The following is a 22,404-nucleotide window of genomic DNA, read 5'->3' on the forward strand; positions in this document are numbered from 1 at the left end:
AGTGCTTATGTTTGGAAACAGATGTTACAGCGAAGAGGTTTAAAGATAAAAAGCGAGAGAGCCTGGAGCAAAAGCCCGTCGTTCACACAGCAACTACAGGAAGTGACACAATACGCCTTACCGCAAACAGGAAGTCAGTCAAACAGCCAAAGGCTGGTTTTAATAAACTTATATTATCTCACTGGTTTATCTCTCTGCCATTTCATGTGGAGCAAACCTATTTTAAACATGTGAACAACACCTAAAGGGTGTGTCTGATCCATTATTAGTTATGTAGCCAATAATAGCAGAGCTCTGCAATTTGGAAATTGTGTTTTTTTTTAATAATTGTGATTATATTGCAAATGCGATTAGTTGTCCAGCTCTAATGAGTGTATATCGTTCATGGATTTGTTGAGCGCAGTTAAAAACTGTTGGTAGAAGTTTCATATCTGGGCAAAGTGAGGCTGCAGAGACAGGAAGCAGATGTTCAGATGGACCAATCAGACGTCTTCATGAAAATGGACAGGAAGGAAGTGAGGATGGATTTAAAGAATTTTAGAACCCTGCAAATACCAGATCATTTTAATTATGTCCTGATAATTCAGACCCTGAAAGAGGGTGTGCTTTATTAAATTAGTGAAATGTCTAAAAATCCTTTAACCTGATCAGCTGTTGTTTCTACCAGGGTGCAGCTCAGAACGTCTCTACCCAGAGCTTCAGCTGAAGAATCAGAACATCTAAAGACCAGAGAGGTTCTGGAGATTATCAGGCAGGAGCAGAAGGATGAAGGATAACCTTGAGATGAAGATTGAAGAAGAGGGGGAGGAGAACCATGAGACGAAGATTGAGAAGGAGGAGAACCCTGAGATGAAGATCAAGGAGGATGAGAACTATGAGAACTATGAGATTAAGATTGAGGTAAAGGAGGAGAACCATGAGATGAAGATCGAGGACGATGAGGAGAACTTTGAGATGAAGATTGAGGTGAAGCAGCAGGAGAATGAAGAGGTTAAAGTTGAGGAACACCAGGACCAGGAACCGGGCCTCCACCCTCTGAACACCACAAACCGGACCGACCCAGCCTCCTCCTCTGGTCCCAGTGATCTACAGGTCAGTGTTCAGGTCTTTAATTTCTACAGCGATGAAAACCTGACAGGAAATCAATGAGAATAAAGAAACAGCAAAACGGTTAGAAAATATTGTCAGTGATTCTGTGCAGAAAGAAGGAGAAAACCTGGAAGATTTTTGATCGACACAAACAGGTGAAGGAAACACCTCATATTCTCCTGTTAGATCTTTATTCAGACTAAACACCCTATAAAGGTTTTAATCCAGCCCTAAAGGTTAAAGTCGTCCTCTGCATCAGGGTTTCTGGAGGTTTTTAAAAGTTTTTCTTTTGAATTTCTCATTTTATACACAATGAAGGACAGCCCACTTTATTTCCAAAATGAAGCAGAAATGTACAAGAAAAGTAAAAAAAAGAGAGAAATATGTAAAAAGACAACATGAAAACATAAAGGGAAGAATTTTAGTTTAGTTTATTTTAAGCATGTCGTGCGCCGAGAGCAGAGTGAGTTAATTAAACAAAAGCACGACCTTACCAATTTTCATTTTCCTTAGCACATAAATGATATTGCACTTGATAAAATATAACAAGTCATATTATAACACTTCAAAACAGCTAAGTGGTAGTCATTCTGTCCAAATTAAGTATGTCAGACTCTGAGTCTCCAGAGTCCGTTGTCTATCTGTTGTTTCCATTTTAACTGCATTTCCAGCCCAATCTCTATAACATCATAATCTGTAACAGAACTCATTTCAGTCTGATCAGGGAAAGTTGCGCACGTAAACAAGCTCCTGTCCTTAACCAGCTAACAAGCTAACAGCCGCATTAGACGAGCTATCAGGCAGGTTGATGTTAAAGGTATACTATGCAACCGGGGTTGATTTTCCAGCGAGGCTCCCCCCAGAGGGCGAAAGTAAAAGTGCGCTGTCGTAAAGATGCTCAGCTGTTCTGGTTCCTCCCATAGACATAATATAAGAGTAGACCCCGCATTGACTGTCGCTGCGCAGGAATTACGGGCGCCACCTTGGGGCGGTCGACTTGATACCTAATCCTGCTGATTCAAGCTGACACACTAATGATGCCTCAGCACTGTGCGGCTCATTTTTGTTTAAATCGAGGGACTATTTATGTCAGGGCTCGAGGGATAACTTTCACAAGCAAGATGAAAAGACATTGTTTATATTTTTGATCAGAATGTAAGTTTTCTAAAGGAGATACAAAGTTGTTGTTAGACATTAGTGAATAAACAGCATATATATATATATATATATATATATATATATATATATATATATATATATATATATATATATATATATATATATATATATAGAGTGAACCCTCGCTATATTGCGGTTCACCTTTCACGGTCTCGCTGCTTCACGGATTTGCATTGATGAGCCGTTCATTACAGTTCTCATCAGGTGGCGTGTCGGTTTATAAGAATCTTTTTGCCCAGAAGAAAAAATAGTGACAACTACCGATAAAAATGTGTTCTTCTCCCGAAAAAAAACCTCACCTGCACCGCGGGCTTTAGAAGAAAAAAACGCTACAGAGCGGAGTCACGGATGCAGCGCCTCAGTCAAAAGAGCAGTGAAATACACACGAGTCACTATTTGTCCTACTGTACTTTGTATTTTTTTTATATTAATTTTTCATTTTCTCCCGTTATAATCCAATGACTCGGGTCGCGGTGGGCCGCGCTGATCTCCGCAATTTGAAGCCTTCAGTTCATATTGATTAAAATTATTATTTTACAGCTTATTTGTAAATAATAATAAAAAAAACGTTTATATAGTACTTTCATTTGTTAAACAAATGCTTGGGCCGGTAAAAAGGTTTTGTTCTATGGTTTCAATATACTATAGTGTATTTCATTGTATATAATAATTGTAAAAAAATAAATAAAGGTTTCTACTTTACAGATTTCGCCCATCACGGGTTCTTTTTGGGAAGTATATGTACATATGTACATGTACAAATGTGTTTGTTTATATAGCAATAAAAAAATTATAGAAAATGTGTGCGTGGCTGTGTTTTGAAACATACATACATCATGTCAGAATATTCTATTACTTTTAACCCCACTAAGATTATTTAAACGCATTGGACCATTTGTTATAATAGCTATAGTTTTAAAGTTTTAAGCAAAACAAATGTGAAAATTAGCTCAACATTAAACGAGTTATAGTTGATTAAAATTGATTCTGCACCTGGTTAACACATTAGACTGAGCGGAGTTGTCGACCGCCTCAAGATGGCGCCCCTAAATCTCGTCAGCGCCTATAGGCGAGAGCGGTCGATGCGGGGTCTACTCTTTATATATGTCTATGGTTCCTCCGTCAAGCCAGGCGCGGTTGTTTTGAGCTTAGCAGACAGGCGAACGCAACGAATACAAAAGTCGAAAAAACGGCAGTACAAACAATGACTAACACAGTGAAGGTATAAACATGCACACAGAGAGAGAGAAACCATTCCAATGCAGTGTTTCCCCTAGGAATTTGGGACGACCGGCGGAGCGGGGGGGGGGACAAACTTCTCACCGCTGACCGGCTGAGCGGAGCGGCGCGCATATCAAGTTAGTTTTATTTTTTTATTATTATTTTTTTGGAATGTCGGCGAGGCCGTAGCGTGAGGGAAACCCTACAATGTTACTTACAATCGCATCAGCAGAAACGCGAGGTCCGCGTCAGCCTTGCAGCCTTCTATGTTCCCCCGTGTACGACTCCTCTCTCTGTCCAGAGCCCTTTTCCTCTTTCTTGCCTGCTCCAACATGGGCTTTCGCTGTTTTCTCGCTGGTTCCGCCATGATAACTGCACAAATATCGCCACTGCGCTAGCAACGAGCACACCTTTCACTGCGGGCGTGTAGCAGTTCTCGCCGTAAAGCAAGACCGACTCTCGCGATGCACACGAGATATCTGAGCCTGTGAGTGCGGGCCGAGTGCTCCTGCATTGCAAGTACGGTATTTCCCCCACAGACCACCAGGGTGGCCGAGAAAACCTTAGTTCAACCTGAAATGACTCATTTAATCATCCAAAACGGTATGGAACATATTAATTAACTGAAAAATGTTGCATAGTATGCCTTTAAGGCGGTACTCAGAAGCACGACTGCGGCCGCACAGGACAGCCCCGAGCCAAGCGCTGTCAGGGTATTCTCACTTAGAAACGGAAAAAACGCCAGATATCGTAACAACTTATCCCGCTGTTGAGCCCTCTTCACCCTCATCAAAGACTCCATGTTAGTTCAGGTTCTGTGTCACTGTGGAGCTACCGTGCCATGTCAATTCAGTCATCAAATTCAGGTAATAGCTAAAACATTTTTAATACCAGCAATCCCATTTGAGATCGGATCAAATCGAATAGGAATCCAATCAATTCTTGAAATTGGAATCAATACCTAATTCTATCAAGGAATGGTGCTGCCAGCACGGCCACCATCTTGGATGGGTCTCTCACGTGCCCCCAATGCGTTTATTTGTACCGAGGAAGCTGTTTGCCCAACTAAAATTAATTATAACTCCGTGAATTTATTTATTTATTGTTTTATACGGCGCATATTTTAAAGCACAAATAAGCAAGGTCACTGAAACAAGCCAAAAAGAAAAGCAACTCACAGAACTTATAAGTGACTTTAGGAAAACTTTGCAATACTGCTGGCAGTGCAACACATGTATGTCCAATAGCTTCAAGAAAAATGTTTGCAAACTTTGCATGTGTTACAGATGTGTTTTTGGAATGTTTTTGGAATGTAAAAAAGTGGTTGTTGTTTCAAAATGTAAGTTGATATAAAGCCTTTATCTCTCCCTCTCTGTAAACAGGAACATGAAGATCATCAGACTAGTGGAGCCCTCACTGCACCATCTAAAGGAACAGCATGTTGTCAGACTGGAGCAAAAAAGTACCGCTGTGTCCAGTGTTTAGAAACTTTTGAAACTAAGTCTAAATTAATGTTACATCAAAGGATCCACACTGGAGAGAGCGTGGATCCTTGTGGATATAGTTGTGATCAGTGTGGAGCGACTTTTAACCGTAGATCTAGTTTGCACAGACATAAACAGATTCACACTAAAGAGAGACCATACAGCTGTGACCAGTGTGCTGTAACTTTTAGAGCCAAGTCTGATTTGAGGATACATCAACGGATCCATACTGGAGAGAGACCATACAGCTGTGACCAGTGTGAAGCAACTTTCAGAACCTTAGCTGATTTTAAGATGCATCAGTGGAACCATACCGGAGAGAGACCATATAGCTGTGACCAGTGTGCTGCAACCTTCGTCAGAAGAAATACCTTAATAGTGCATCAAAGGATCCACACTGGAGAGAGACCATACAGCTGTGACCAGTGTGGCGCTACTTTTAGAGACAGGTCTGGATTTAAGACACATCAACGGATCCACACTGGAGAGAGACCATACTGCTGTGACCAGTGTGGAGCAACTTTTAGAGCCAGATCTGAATTTAAGATACATCAATTGAGTCACACTGGAGAGAAGCCATTTAGTTGTGACCAGTGTGGAGCAGTCTTTCACATTAGATGTAATTTAATAGTGCACCAACGGATCCACACTGGAGAGAGACCATTCAGCTGTGACCAGTGTGGTTCAGCTTTTAAGACTAAATCTACTTTAATAAAACATAAACGGATCCACACTGGGGAACGGCCATTCATCTGTGACCAGTGTGCTGCAACTTTTGATACCAATTCTAACTTAAAAGTACATCAACGAATCCACACTGGAGAGAGACCATTTAGCTGTGACCAGTGTGGATCATCCTTTCAAACTAAATCTAATTTAAATGTGCATAAACGGACCCACTCTGATGAGAGACGATACAGCTGTGACCAGTGTGAAGCAACTTTTATAGCCAGATCTGATTTTATAATACATAAACGGAAACATACCGGAGAGAGACCATTCAGCTGTGACCATTGTGAAGCAGCTTTTAGAGCCAAATATGATTTGAAGGTACATAAACGGATCCATACTGGAGAGAGACCATACAGCTGTGACCAGTGTGGAGTCACTTTTACCTATAAATCCAGTTTACGCAGACATAAACAGGACCACACTCAAGAGAGACCATACAGCTGTGACCAGTGTGAAGCAACTTTTAGAACCAGATATGATTTTAAGGTGCATCAACATATCCATACTGGGGAGAGACCATACAGCTGTGACCAGTGTGCAGCGACCTTTAACCGTAAATCTAGTTTACAGAGACATAAACAGAGCCACACTAAAGAGAGACCATACAGCTGTGACCAGTGTGAAGCAACCTTTAGAGCCAAATCTGACATGAAGATACATCAACGGATCCATACTGGAGAGAGACCATATAGTTGTGACCAATGTGAAGCAACCTTTAGGGCGAAATCTGATTTAAAGATGCATCAACGGACCCATACTGGAGACAAACCATACAGCTGTGACCAGTGTGGAACCACATTTATCTATAAATCCAGTTTAAACCGACATAAACAGAACCATACTTGAGACAATACAGCTGTAACCAATCTGGAGCAGCTATTTTCTTTTTAAACTATAGTGTTTTATTTCCTGTTTTACTATTTTTATCACACATTAAGATTATTTTAATATTTAATCTAGTTTCCTGAGACATCAATAGATCCATACTGGCAAGAGACCATAATGCTGTGACTAGTGTGGTGCAAGGGTTCTTAAATAGAATCACACTTAATACAGACTGTGCTGGAATGACATACAGTAATTGGCAACATCTCCTGCAACTGGCATGAGGAATATTATGTTCTGGTCCAAACGCTGACTGATGGCAGATTCTTGTTGCATTATTTCTTCCTTCTATTCATGGCAGTGGTACCAAAAATATCAATTTTCTTTTCTTTCAACAACTTCATCATTTGTCTGGTTTCCTTTAAAAAATGCCGCTCTGTCATACAGATCCATGCCAAATTTTCTCTTTTTTTTCAACTTATCTGGTGCTATGCTTAGGGTCAGTGTTCCACTGCTTGTGCCCAAGCTTTAACTTGTGTACTGATATCTAGACACATGGCTCCAGACTTTCTGCATGATGTTTTTCCTCATTATGCCATCTAATGTCTGTGTTCAAAATGCCCCCTCTGCAAAATACTGACATGTCCATCTCCATTAATCAAATGGGTCCCAGTCTTAAAAAGGTTGAAGACCCCTGCTCTAAGTGAAGTGGATGGGGCTGGGGCAGACCGGCTTGCTGTTTTCTGCAGCTGTACTGCGCAGCTCTGACCAAGGTACCCCTTCTATATCTTGGTCAGAGCTATGAAGCATTTTGACGGGAAATTCAAAAGTCAAACAGGAAGAGAGACACTTTGGGAAGGTAAAACATGTCCGTTTTTTGGGAAAGTACTAAATAAAATCTCTAAATCGCAAGGTAAACGTAGGGCAGATTACAGCCAGGTTAATCCCCATATTGGCAATCCTAATCCCTTTTATTTAATCCCTACAGCACATTCAGATCATTCTAGGGGAATATTGTGATCAACTGTATCAAATGCAGCACTGAGATCTAACAGGACAAGTACAGACACAAGTCCATTATCAGAGGCCATGAGAATATCATTAGTGACCTTCACCAGAGCTGTATGACGAGCTCCGAAGCCTGACTGAAACGCTATAAAAATGCCATTACTGTGGAAATATTCACATACTTGATTAGTCAGAGTAAACCATGGATGACCTGTTGATCTACATTTATAATTTTTCAGTTGCTCACTGATTGCTAATTGATGGTTTTCCATTTTACGTTTGATTATTGGTAGATGCGTGATTTTAGTTAAATAGGTTGTTTCTCAAACAGTTTGATTGTATCAGGGAGTTCTTTGGTTTAATAAACTTTTACTTGAACAGATAAACATGTTTGGCCTACTTTCTTATATGGAGTCTACTCAGCTGCGGAATTAAATGATTAAATATTAAAATTTTCCTGCTAAGCTTTTAATTAAAGAGCAAACAAAACTCTTACAGAAGTTGTGAGCATTCAGTAATTGACTGTTTGACATTATTTTAGTATTTTAGTGTCTGAAAGTCTATGTTGGAAGATTTTTGAATGGTATAAAAACACTGGTGGTGTTTAGCTCCAAGCAGCTAAATCTGGCCTGGTAACGAGAGCAGACTGCTGAACGGGCTAAAGAGGCGCTGTGGAGCTACAATAACGAGGGATTCACACAAAAGCGTGGCAGTTCCACTTTATATAGACCACAGCTGAATGACCTGAATGTGAAAAAGGAAGAACTGACATTTACTCTTTAAAAGAGAAAACTTGAAGTAAATAAATGGGATATTTTAAGCTTCTTCCAGCGGTTCCTTCTCGGGCGACACCAGTATGATTAAAATGGAAAAGCAACTGAATAAAGTAGCATTTTTAATGCAGCTCACTGGAGGGTTCCACATGTGGTCCTGGGGATCCCTGATTTAGTTGTACAAACAACTATATAATTATACATATATATATATATAACTTTATTAAATGTATATTTTAGTTATGTCTAAAAAGGGATTTGAAGAAGTGACACTCCATACTAAGCATATCAATCAATATACTCTACATTATCAACATACATGTATACATTTCTTAGCTCTTTATTTCTGGCTTTGTTAACTGTGTGGTGTGAAATTCTACCAGATCTGAGAATTTTATCCTGCAAGAGTTGTGATACAACCAGCGATATAATCTGGCGCTTGCTTGTATTTTTCTTACCTTTAGGGTCCGTGGAAATTAGCAATAAAAAGTAACAACTATTATTTTCTCTTAGGATCGTTACATGTGTATGATAAATAGTTTTGAACATGTTCTGTGTGTATTTTTTATAGGGCAGCCTGCGTATGTTTATCTGTCACTTTTACATGGGCTTAAGTAGACAATAGTGAAAGTGCTTGTGCAACTTGGACAATGATGTACAAAATGGGAGATTTTAATCACAAATACAAGTTTTTACACAGATTTTTTGTTCTAATTTTGTTTTAAGAATAAAGCTTGTCTGACTCCATAAAATGTCAGAAGTACGAGGAATAAAGGAGACGTCTGGTTCAAAATGTGAAGAGAATGAAAGTGAAAGTATATTTGTGTGATTTACTTAAACTAACTCAAGACAAACACATTCAGATTAAAGGATCCTGTTTTATGTAACGTTGAGATAATTTTTATTACACATAGATATTTATACTCAGAGCCTCACAACATAATTTTGCTCTGTTGTCGTCGTGCAGCTGAATGAGAATAAAGTTTGACTCTAAGTCCATAAAATATCAGAAGTACGAGGAATAAAGGAGACGTCTGGTTCAAAATGTGAAGAGAATGAAAGTGAAAGTATATTTGTGTGATTTGCTTAAAGTAAGTGCAGAAGTGAGAGGTGTGAGGAAGCTTTTAATGGTCTCCTCCAGGTAAAGGATCCAGGCTGCAGTAGCGTTCAGATCCACTCCTCCTCACCACATGGTGGCGCTAGAGCAGCAATCCGCTGTTTGCTGACCGCCAATAAACACCAAGAAGTCTGATTTCCTGATTCCGGGGAAGATGGCGAACCGGAAAGGCAGCTTTCTTTAAGCTCGAATGCACTACTCCCGATTTGATAGTTAAGACCTCTGTTTTTGAGCACTCAAAAGGTTACAAAGCTTACCTATACAGTTTATTTATTTCCGGTTTAATTCTCTTTAACAACTCATACATACAACAAAAGATATGAAACGAGAAAAAGCTGATACTACGGCCAAACCAGCGACAGGCTCCAAGACGTGCTCTCCAGTCCCTGACCACGAGTATGCTATGGAGACTTCACTGCCAACAACCAAAAGGAAATCTCCCCCGACGCCTATTAAAACACCGACACCACCCAGCAAGGTAATTGTGTCCCAAAACGAGGAAGTCATCAACCCGATGGTGGAAGCCATTAACAAGTTAACAGACAAGATTGATAACTTCGGCGTGCAGCTACGTGATAACATGATAATGGTTGCTAACATCTCTAAGCTAGCCGAAATGAACGCAGCTGACATAAAAGACTGCAAAACGAAACTATCTGACCTGGAAAAAGAGGTTCCTGCGCTCATCAAAGAAAACGCGGAGATGAAGGAAAGGTTGTTGGAACTAGAACGCTATAAACGCCGCTGGAATTTAAAAATTCAGGGCTTAAAAGAAAAAAATAACGAAGATACCCGCAAAGAAGTCATCGACATCTTAACCAAAATAGCACAGCAATGGGCCTCGTCTATTGGCAACGCAGTGGACATCGCGCATCGTCTGGGGAAAAAAGAAGATGGAAGACATCGGCAAATACTTATTCAGTTCAGCATGCGACACCACAGAGATGCCTTCTGGAAACTCACTAAAGATTCCAAGACGTGCAAAGAGCTGGGCATCCACTTCAAGCAAGATTTCTGCAAACGGGATCGGGAGGCAAGAGCTGCAGTCTGGCCCAAAATGGAGCGAGCCAGGAACGAGGGAAAAAGTGTCTACTACCGAGGGCATGTCGGCTACATCAGCGGTGTTCGGGTATTCCCTGATTGACTGAAGATCCAGTGGTAGTGTTTAGTAACCACACAGTATATGAAGAGAGCACAAGGTGCTAGATTATGGTTCAAGGAAAGTTGCATTCCTTTATTTCTAAAATTCTTTTGGTTAAATAGGCCAATTCAATAAATAGGGCTATTTAAAAAAGGCAAAGTTAATTATTCAGAGATTTGCTAAATCTTTTTGATAAAAACATGCTAATCATATTTAGTTAGAGGTCAATTATTTTGTTCCGAACTCAGTTTAAGGGAGTTAGTGTTTCATTCGTTCCTTTTCCTAAACACTAGAGGTTCAATTACCTTCTCCATATTTTTTCTGGTGCTTCCCTTTTATGTCTGTGTTTATTTCTAACTTTAACTGTGTGTCTTTAAATGTTAGGGGTTTGAGAGATAGTATCAAAAGGAAATCAATATTTCTCTTCTGTAAAAATGCAAAAGCTAGCTGCATTTTGTTACAAGAAACACATTCTACTGAGGCAGATGAAAACTTCTGGTCTAATCAATGGGGGGAAAAAATAATTTTGTGTCATGGTACTAATAAATCTGCTGGTGTTGCTTTACTATTTAAAAATTTTCAGAATAAACTAGAAACTCATAGGAAAGACACCCAGGGCCACTGGATTATTTGTGTACTCAAAATGGAAACTAGTTTTGTGATTCTCTGTAACGTCTATGGTTACAACAGTGTTACTCAGAATAAACGCTTATTGACTGAATTAACAAGTCATCTAAAAGAACTAGCTCATAAATATTCCACAAACAATTTTATATTGGGAGGAGATTTTAATATGGTTTATAATGAATGGCTTGATAGATCACCCTCTAAATTCCAATCTCATCAGATAAATGTAGTTTTACAAAACTTTTGCTTAGACCTTAACCTGCTGGATCCTTGGAGAGAAGCAAATCAGCGCGGTCAGTCCTTCTCCTGGTTTAAACCTGATGGCTCAGTTAAGTCCCGTATCGACTTCTGGCTAATTTCAGGAAATCTGATGCAAAATAGTGTTAATGCTGGAATTTCACCTGCACCTTTATCTGATCACTGCCTGATACAACTCAGTATTACAGCTCAACTGAAAAAATCCCATAACAAAGGTTACTGGAAGTTTAACTCAACCCTACTTAACAATGAAAAGTTTAATAACGACATCCTGGAGCATCTCAATTTAATTTGTTGTGATAAAAATTTAAACTCTTACACGGAAAAAATGGGAATTTTTTAAATTTAAAGTCCGCCAAATCTCAATCAAATACAGTAAATTAATAGCTACCCAAAACAAGGAGAAGGAATTAGAAATCATTCAACAACTTAGTCACATCTGCTCTAAACCTTTTTTTAATGATGATGACAAAAAGCACAAAAAAATTCTACAGTCTGAGTTAGATAATTTTTATACTAAAAAAGCCAAAGGAGCATATCTAAGGTCCCGAGCTAAGTGGATTGAAGATGGTGAGAAAAGTACTGCATATTTCTGTAGATTAGAAAAAATTAGACAGGAAAGAAATGCGATAAATTGCTTGCAAATTAATGATAAACCATGCACTGACTCAAAATTAATATCCAAAGAAATTTTTACCTTTTATAGCAATTTATATTCCTCCACATACAATAACTCAATGGCAGAAACATTTTATCATTCTGTTCATCATTTAATTCCAAAAATTGATGACAATTTTAAGCAGATTTGTGAGGCAGACATCACCATGGAGGAATTGGATAAAGCTTTGGATGCTTTATCCAAGGACAAAGCTCCGGGCTGCGATGGCTTAACAAGTAACTTTTATAAACATTTTTGGGTTCACATAAGAACCCTTGTATTTGGAATGCTTACAGAGCTATTAGAAAATGGCTGTTTAACCCACACTATGAAACAAGGTGTCATCACGCTCATCCCTAAACCCGGAAAAGATCCAACTCTTCTTGATAATTTAAGACCAATAACACTATTAAATAATGATTACAAGCTTCTGACACACATTTTTGCTAACAGGTTAAAATCAGGCATAACCCAAATTATCTCTGACACTCAATCTGGATTTATAAAAGGACGCTCTATTCATAACAACATTCGCCTTATTTTGGACTTAATTGACTATAACCATTTAATTGAAAATGAAGGCTTTGTATTATTTTTAGACTTTTATAAAGCCTTTGATATGATAGAACATGAATTTATGTTCAAAGCTTTAGATTTATTTGGGTTTGGTAAAAAATTTATTAATGTAATTAAAACATTTTATAAAGATACAAACAGTTCAGTGTGTCTTCCACATGGTACCTCACAAAGATTTAACATCAACAAAGGTATAAAACAAGGTTGTCCAATCTCTCCTTTGCTGTTTATTGCTGCTGCAGAAATGCTTTCCATATCAATTAAAAATGCTCAATTTGGCAAATTGTCGGTGGGAGGCAAAGAGTTTTCTATTAGTCAGTTAGCTGATGACACAACCATATTCTTAAATAACCTAAATGAAATTCCCAAAATTCTCAAATTGATTGAAACATTCTCAAATGCTTCAGGTCTTAAATTAAATTTAAACAAATGTGAAATCTTGCCTCTTAAAGACTGTCCCATGTCTACTGCTTTTAGTATTCCTGTTAAATCCAACGTTAAATATCTGGGTGTGCATATAAATAAAAATAAATCTGATTTAGAAAATCTGAATATTTGGGACAAACTTCAAAAATGCAAAACTCAGCTAAATAAATGGACACACAGAGATTTATCTATTCTGGGAAGAATATTTCTCACCAAAATGGAAAGTATCTCCAGACTAATCTACCCTGCATATACATTAGGAATACCCAATTCAGCAATCAAATCTATCAACAGAATGAATTTTGACTTCATATGGAAACAAAAAACTCACTATATCAGAAAAGGTAATTTAATTAAACAGTTTGAAGACGGTGGCCTGCAAGCTATTGAATTTGACAGTATGAATGGCACTTTAAAAATAAATTGGCTCCGATCTTTTCTGACAAATCAAAATAAATTATGGTTCCATATTCCAAGCAAAATATTTTCAAATCTGGGCGGAATTAGTTTCCTTCTTAGATGTGACTTTGACGTTAAAAAACTGCCTGTTAAACTTTCCTTCTTTCACCAGCAAGTTTTATTATACTGGAGATTAATTTATAAGCATAACTATAGCCCACACAATACTCCCTTATGGAATTGCCGTTACATAAAAATGAATAATAAATCAATCTTTGCCCATAATTGGCTAGAACAAGGTGTTTGGTCTGTGATGCATTTATTAAATAATGGAGGGATTATGTCTTTTGAAGACTTCTGTGCAAAATATAACCTGCAAATAAATAAAAGTAAATTTGAAAAAATTATTAAAGCTATTCCGCCAAATATTTTATGCACAGCTAAATGCTTTTATGAGAACCCTAATTACAGAATCCCTGTGCTACCTGGACTTCTGATTAATGGGCACAGTATCACAGATAATAAACTGAAAAATTCAAAAATTAGGGAATGCTTTACTAATATTTTATTTCCTTTTGTATCAAATCCAAATTTTATATCACATTTTTTTTCAAAGGACCAAAAGGTAAATATTAGAACAAATTATTTAAATCTCCCAGTTCCTCCAAAACCCAAGGAAGTCCACTTTAAAATCTTTTCAGGTGTTTACCCCTCTAAGGAATTCCTTAGACTTCGATTTGCTATTGATGATAATACTTGTTTTTTTTGTAACAGTGATATTGAGTCAACTGAACATCTTTTTTATGAATGTGTGTATTGCAAAGCTTTGTGGGATGATGTGCACTACTGGCTTTTCCCTAAAATTCCAAATTTACCTGAATTTTCTATAAAAGACATTGTTTTTGGAACTCTGAGAAAAGAAAAGATATTTGAAAGATTACTAAATGTAATAATTATCATGGGTAAGTTTTTCATTCACAAATGTCGTTTTCTTAAAATCAAACCATCTTTCCCCACTTTTCACAAGGAACTCTGCCATCTCTTCTTATCTCTGAAATTCATGGACAAAAAACAAGATTCAGAACTGTATAACATGGTGAACAATTTGAGACTAATGGAAAACCCCTAATTATTTTTATTTTTATTATTATTTTATTTATTTTTTATTTATTTTTTATTTTTACTGTCTTCGTTTTCTCTGCAAGTACGGAAGCAAGTTGGATCGGCTTCTTCAAGTTTTTCAGATTTGTGTACATCTGATGCCGACGCTGTTTGTCATATATGATGTTAATAAAAAAAAAAAAAAAAAAAAAAAAAAAAAAAAAAAAAAAAAAAAAAAAAAAAAAAAAATATTTAAAGTCGCCAAAAAAAAAAAAAAAAAAAAAAAAAAAAAGTCTGATTTCCGCTACCAGCAGCTAGCTGCTGTTTCCATTGTTTGCTGCTGGACGCTTTCACAGCTTCCCACCATCCGAACCGCTCGGTCCACAACCAACCACACCCAACCAGGATCCAGTCCAGCAGGCGTCCCGGTTCCGACTGACCGCTGGATCCGCTCCAGAACCCGGAGGAGAAGCGGGACTCCCCCACGGCTCGGAGCTGGAAGCTGCACCGGGTGAGTCCAAAGGAGTCTTTAAGGCTCGGTTCCGACAGGCTGGAGGTCTGAGAGCCCAGCTGGACCTCAGCAGCTTCGCTCAGCGGGACCCGCTCTGGACACGTTCGCTCAGTAGGAGGTTCTGCTGGCGGTCTAGAGGGGAACCCACTTCCTTTAGCTTAGCTGCTAGCTGCTGTAGCTGCTGTAGCTGAGCCGGAGGACCCCGCTTAGCTGCCCGAGGAGATGCCAGTGTTATGCCGAGATATGCATCCCCTGTCGCGGGAGCGCGCCTCGCTCTGTACAGCTGAATATCGACGAAGAAAACGGATTAAAATGTGACCAACGGAGTTACTTGTTCTTATATTAGTGATATCAAAACGTTTGAATATACCTCTTGTGTGGAAAAAACGGTGTTTATTTGGCAGATTCGTTTACAAAAGTACGGGTTTAATGAACTCCATTAAATCCAAAGTTTTTATCTGAGGTACGGCTGATTTATTTGTTGTGGTCTCTTCTCATTCACACACAACAATAAACCGTGAGAGCCGACGTGAGTTTTGAAACTGCAAAGCTTTGTCTTAAGCGGAAGATCAGACTGCTTCTGCAGTAAACAGCACAGCGTTCATAGACCAGTGTGATGCATTCGCGACTGTCAGAAAGCTATGGTGCATTCACGATCATGGGACATTTCAAACTTACAAGGAAAGAGGCATAAAACGGAAAAGAACTTAACTCATAAAGTAATGTATTTTTCCAGAAAATAGCGTGACCTTTCTAACAGTACTGAATGCACTATACTTGTATTTATATTGTTTTTGATTCTGCACATCTGCTAGCTTTTTATTCTGAAAATTCTATAATATTACAGCAGCAAATTATCAAAGTTTTTCAAAAGCCTGTTTAAAAGTTCCAAATGGGGCTTCAGATCATACAGCAACAATTGCGCTGTCATTGTTTTAAAGGCCAGAATTTGCATTTGCTGACACTTATCCTTTAACTACAGATGGATATACAGGAATAAAGTCATACAAGCGTCAACCCCTCATAGATAGCAGGGGGTGCGTTTTTTGGCAATGGGGCTGCCAAAAAACGCATCCCCTGGTTTTAATCTAAAAATTGTCCCACACACATGAAATTCATACTGGTAGCTCAGAACAAACGAGTAAACATGTAGGAAATGTTAATTCAGCTACAAGTGGATATTTATGCCTGTAAAAGTCAAATATTTATTTTCTTACAACTCAGTTTGATTTCTCCTCGATTACACAACACTTCTTTTCTTCCTCTAGTTTTCTCCCTTTTAGCATTTTGTCTCATTTTTTTCCTTTTGTTTTCTTTTTTTTCTTCTTCCGTCTTCCTGTTTTTGTGTCCATTGAAAATAAAATAGTTGCACAATTAAACCTAATAAAGCTTCTTGTATATATAAATCAAGTTGAGCACCATGATGAAAGTTTTATTACTACAGTTGTGAAAGTAAAATCTGTTGGGCTCGTTTTGGCATTAAGACAACAATTCTTTATGCTACACTGCCAGACAGGACACGATGGGGGGGAAAACTATTGGTCGACATTTCAGATCTAAGCAAATGTCTAAAAATCCTTCAACCTGATCAGCTGTTGTTTCTACCAGGGTTCCCCTCAGAACATCTCTACCAGAGCTTCAGCTGAAGAATCAGAACATCTGAAGACCAGAGAGGTTCTGGAGATTATCAGGCAGGAGCAGAATGATGGAGAACATTGAGCTGAAGATTGAAGAGGAGGAGGAGAACCATGAGATGAAGATCGAGGAGAATGAGAACTATGAGATGAAGATCGAGGAGGAGGAGAACCATGAGATGAAGATCAAGGAGGATGAGAACTATGAGATGAAGATTGAGATAAAGGAGGAGAACCATGAGATGAAGATTGAGGTGAAGGAGGAGGAGAATGAAGAGGTTAAAGTTGAGCAACACCAGGACCAAGAACCAGACCTCCACCCTCTGAACACCACCAACCAGACCGACCCAGCCTCCTCCTCTGGTCCCAGTGACCTACAGGTCAGTGTTGAGGTCTTTGTCTTTTCTACAGCGATCAAAACCTGACAGGAAGTCAATGAGAATAAAGAAACAGAAAAACGGTTAGAAAATATTGTCAGTGATTCTGTGCAGAAAGAAGGAGAAAATCTGGAAGATTCCCTTAGCTCTTAGCAGTAATGATTTTATGGGATTCTTCATAAATAAAATTGATTCCATTAAAAATAAAATAATTGGCATCCTCCCAAACATGATTACCTCGTCCTCAGTAAGTGAGGCAGCATTGGAGGAATCTTTAGAACCTGCGCAGTGTCTGAACTGTTTAAAAGCAGTAGAGCTTTTTGAGCTATCTAAAATTTTAGCTTCATCTAAACCTTCTACCTGTATGTTAGACCCAATCCCAACCAAGTTGTTTAAGGAGGTATTCCCTTTGATCAGTGGCCCTATTTTAGACATGATTAATCTATCCTTGGTAAATGGATATGTACCACAGGCTTTTAAAGTAGCTGTTATTAAACCTTTACTTAAGAAACCATCTCTTGATCAAGATGAGTTAGTAAATTACAGACCTATATCTAATCTTCTTTTCTTATCTAAAATTCTTGAGAAAGTAGTTGCTAATCAACTATGTGAACATTTACAAAGTAATGACCTACTTGAGGAGTTTCAGTCAGGCTTCAGAGCTCATCATAGCACTGAAACAGCTCTGGTGAAGGTCACTAATGATATTCTCATGGCCTCAGATAATGGACTTGTGTCTATACTTGTCCTGTTAGATCTCAGTGCTGCGTTTGATACAGTTGATCACAATATTCTCCTACAAAGACTTAAGCATACTGTAGGGATTAAGGGAAAAGCATTAGGCTCGTTTAAATCTTATCTGTCGGACAGATTCCAGTTTGTTCATGTTAATAATAAATCTTAATTAAACAAAAGCACGACCTTACCAATTTTCATTTTTCTTAGCACATAAATTATATTGCACTTGATAAAATATAACAAGTCATATTATACCACTTCAAAACAGCTAAGTGGTAGTCATTCTGTCCAAATTAAGTATGTCAGACTCTGTGTCTCCAGAGTCCGTTGTCTATCTGTTGTTTCCATTTTAACTGCATTTCCAGCCCAATCTCTATAATCTCATAATCTGTAACAGAACTCATTTCAGTCTGATCAGGGAAAGTTGCGCACGTAAACAAGCTCCTGTCCTTAACCAGCTAACAAGCTAACAGCTGCATTAGACGAGCTATCAGGCTGGTTGATGTTAAGGCGGTACTCAGAAGCACGACTGCGGCCGCACAGGACAGCCCCAAGCCAAGCGCTGTCAGGGTATTCTCACTTAGAAACGGAAAAAATGTCAGATATCGTAACAACTTACCCCGCTGTTGAGCTCTCTTCACCCTCTTCAAAGACTCCATGTTAGTTCAGGTTCTGTGTCACTGTGGAGCTACCGTGCCATGTCAATTCAGTCATCAAATTCAGATAATAGCTAAAACATTTTTAATACCAGCAATCCCATTTGAGATCGGATCAAATCGAATAGGAATCCAATCAATTCTTGAAATTTGAATCAATGCCTAATCCTATCAAGGAATGGTGCTGCCAGCACGGCCACCATCTTGGATGGGTCTCTCACGTGCCCCCTGTGCTTTTATTTGTACCAAGGAAGCTGTTTGGCCAAGTAAAATTAATTATAACTCCGTGAATTTATTTATTTATTGTGTCATACGGCACATATTTTAAAGCACAAATAAGCAAGGTCACTGAAACAAGCCAAAAAGAAAAGCAACTCACTGAACTTATAAGGGACTTTAGAAAAACTTTGCAACACTGCTGGCAGTGCAACACACGTATGTCCAATAGCTTCAAGATAAATTTTTGCAAACTGTGCATGTGTTACAGATGTGTTTTTGGAATGTAAAAAAGTGGTTGTTGTTTCAAAATGTAAGTTGATATAAAGCCTTTATCTCTCGCTCTCTGTAAACAGGAACATGAAGATCATCAGACTGGTGGAGCCCTCACTGCACCATCTAAAGGAACGGCGCATGGTCAGACTGGAGCAAAAAAGTACAGCTGTGTCCAGTGTTTAGAAACTTTTGAAACTAAGTCTAAATTAATGTTACATCAAAGGATCCACACTGGAGAGAGCGTGGATCCTTGTGGATATAGCTGTGACCATTGTGGAGCGACTTTTAACCGTAGATCTAGTTTGCACAGACATAAACAAATTCACACTAAAGAGAGACCATACAGCTGTGACCAGTGTGCTTTAACTTTTAGAGCCAGGTCTGATTTGAGGATACATCAACGGATCCATACTGGAGAGAGACCATACAGCTGTGACCAGTGTGAAGCAACTTTCAGAACCTTAGCTGATTTTAAGATGCATCAGTGGAACCATACCGGAGAGAGACCATTCAGGTGTGACCATTGTGAAGCAGCTTTTAGAGCCAAATATGATTTAAAGGTACATCAATGGATCCATACTGGAGAGAGACCATACAGCTGTGACCAGTGTGGAGAAACTTTTACCTATAAATCCAGTTTACGCAGACATAAACAGTACCACACTCAAGAGAGACCATACAGCTGTGACCAGTGTAAAGCAACTTTTAGAGCCAAATATCATTTGAAGGTACATCAACGGATCCATACTGGAGCGAGACCATACAGCTGTGACCAGTGTGGAGAAACTTTTACCTATAAATCCAGTTTACGCAGACATAAACAGGACCACAATCAAGAGAGACCATACAGCTGTGACCAATGTAAAGCAACTTTTAGAACAACATATGATTTTAAGGTGCATCAACAGATCCATACTGGGGAGAGACCATACAGCTGTGACGATTGTGCAGCGACTTTTAACCGTAAATCTAGTTTACAGAGACATAAACAGAGCCACACTAAAGAGACCGTACAGCTGTGACCAATGTGAAGCAATGTTTAGAGTGAAATCTGATTTGAAGATGCATCAACGGACCCATACTGGAGACAAACCATACAGTTGTGACCAGTGTGGAACCACATTTATCAAAAAAAAAATCCAGTTTAAACCGACATAAACAATCCATACTTGAGACAATACAGCTGTGACCAATCTGGAGCACCTATTTTCTTTTTAAACTATAGCGTTTTATTTCTTGTTATACTATTTTTATCCCTTATTGTTCAGCATAGTATTATTTTAATATTTAATCTAGTTTCCTGAGAAATCAAAAGATCCATACATGCGAGAGACCATAATGCTGTGACAAGAGTGGTGCAAGTGTACTTAAATAGAATCACACTGAATATAGACTGTGCTGGAATGAAATACGGTAATTGGCAACATCTCCTGCAACTGGCATGAGAAATATTATGTTCTGGTCCAAACGCTGACTGATGACAGATTCTTGTTGCATTATTTCTTCCTTCTATTTATGGCAGTGGTACCAAAAATATAAATATTATTTTCTTTCAACAACTTGATCATTTGTCTGGTTTCCCTTAAAACATGCCGCTCTGTCATACAGATCCATGCCAAATTTTCTCTTTTTTGACTTATCTGGAGCTATGCTTCGCGTCAGTGTTCCACTGCTTGTGCCCAAGCTTTAACTTGTGTACTGATATCTAGAGACATGGCTTCAGACTTTCTGCATGATGTTTTTCCTCATTATGCCATCTAATGTCTGTGTTCAAAATGCCCCCTCTGCACAATACTGACATGTCCATCTCCATTAATCAAATGGGTCCCAGCCTTAAAAAGGTTGAAGACCCCCTTTCTAAGTGAAGTGGATGGGGCCAGGGGCAGACCGGCTTGCTGTTTTCTGCAGCTGTACTGCGCAGCTCCGACCAAGGTACCCCTTCTATATCTTGGTCAGAGCTATGAAGCATTTTGACGGGAAATCCAAAAGTCAAACAGGAAGAGAGACACTTTGGAAGGTAAAACACGAAAGTCCTAAATAAAATCTCTAAATCACAAGGTAAACGGAGGGCAGATTACAGCCAGGTTAATCCCCATATTGGTAATCCTAATCCCTTTTATTTAATCCCTACAGCACATTCAGATCCTTCTAGGGGAATATTGTGATCAACTGTATCAAATGCAGCACTGAGATCTAACAGGACAAGTACAGACACAAGTCCATTATCAGAGGCCATGAGAATATCATTAGTGACCTTCACCAGAGCTGTATGACGAGCTCCGAAGCCTGACTGAAACGCTTCAAAAAGCCATTACTGTGGAAATATTCACATACTTGATTAGTCAGCATAAACCATGGATGACCTGTTGATCTACATTTATCATTTTTCAGTTGCTCACTGATTGTTAATTAATGGTTTTCCATTTTACGTTTGATTATTGGTAGATGCGTGATTTTAGTTAAATAAGTTGTTTCTCAAAAAGTTTGATTGTATCAGGGAGTTCTTTGGTTTAATAAACTTTTACTTGAACAGAGAAACTTGTTTGGCATTCTTTTTTATATGAAGCGACAGTGGATGCTGCTATAGGCTTAGGCTGCTGGAGGACATCAGGATCTATTTCTCTCACTCTGCTGAGTTCTCCTACTGTTCTCCAGTTTGTATTGTCCATCTGTCCGTCCATCTTCTTCCGCTTATCCGGGGTCGGGTCGCGGGGGTAGCAGCTTCAGTAGGGAGGCCCAGTCAACCCTCTCTCCAGCCACTTGGGCCAGCTCCTCAGGGGGAATCCCAAGGCGTTCCCAGCAGAGAGACATAGTCCCTCCAGCGTGTCCTGGGTCTTCCCCTGGGCCTCCTCCCGGTGGGACGTGCCCGGAACACCTCACCAGGAAGGCGTCCAGGAGGCATCCTGACCAGATGCCCCAGCCACCTCAACTGGCTCCTCTCGACAGTTTGTATTGTTTGTTGTTATATTAGCTTTTAACTTTTAGCTCTCTGTCATTTTTCTCTTCATAGTAGGTACACCTGGTCTGGTGTTCTGTTAGCTGTGACATTATCAAGGGAAGACAGATCACCTGCTATTATCATCTAACATAGAAAGTACTCCTGGATCAATGTGAGCTTCTGTGCTTTTTGTGTCTCTGCTCTGTCTTCTTTAACATAGAAAGTATTCCTGGATCAATGTGAGCTTCTGTGCATTTTTAGGCATCTCTAGTCATTTTATTACTGCAGTATGTTAATGATCAATAAAGGAAATATAATCCTGGGTGTTTCTGCCTGTGTCCCCTTCTTCAAAGCTTGAAATGGAGCTAGCTTAGCAGAACAATGAGACGATCCAGATCATTTGTAGCATCTAATGATACAGACGATTACACCCTACTTTGTTTT

General features: G+C 38.9%; 2 protein-coding genes across 14 annotated transcripts in view; one reads left to right on the forward strand and one right to left on the reverse strand.

Annotated features, from left to right (window-relative positions):
* LOC105924673 (zinc finger protein 62 homolog) overlaps positions 1-21,252 on the forward strand; it is a 120,171-nt gene extending 98,919 nt beyond the window's left edge. Inside the window, exons 2-4 of one of the 6 annotated variants that reach the window (XR_004929582.1) lie at positions 668-1,092; positions 4,872-7,469; positions 21,107-21,252. Coding sequence is in view for 4 of the 6 variants with exons in the window: in XM_036132291.1 (XP_035988184.1) it covers positions 766-1,092; positions 4,872-6,551 (2,007 nt within the window). In the remaining 2 variants the exon portion in view is untranslated. Of the gene's footprint in view, positions 1-73; positions 516-667; positions 1,093-4,871; positions 7,558-16,733; positions 17,140-19,102; positions 20,151-21,080 lie in introns of those variants that run through there. The other 5 variants (XR_004929583.1, XM_036132292.1, XM_036132295.1 and 2 more) reach the window with 5 other exon arrangements.
* LOC110367769 (zinc finger protein 239-like) overlaps positions 1-22,404 on the reverse strand; it is a 577,202-nt gene that overhangs the window by 144,823 nt on the left and 409,975 nt on the right. The window lies entirely within an intron of this gene.

Source organism: Fundulus heteroclitus, unplaced genomic scaffold (assembly GCF_011125445.2).
Source record: "Fundulus heteroclitus isolate FHET01 unplaced genomic scaffold, MU-UCD_Fhet_4.1 scaffold_49, whole genome shotgun sequence".
NCBI classification, from domain to species: domain Eukaryota; kingdom Metazoa; phylum Chordata; class Actinopteri; order Cyprinodontiformes; family Fundulidae; genus Fundulus; species Fundulus heteroclitus.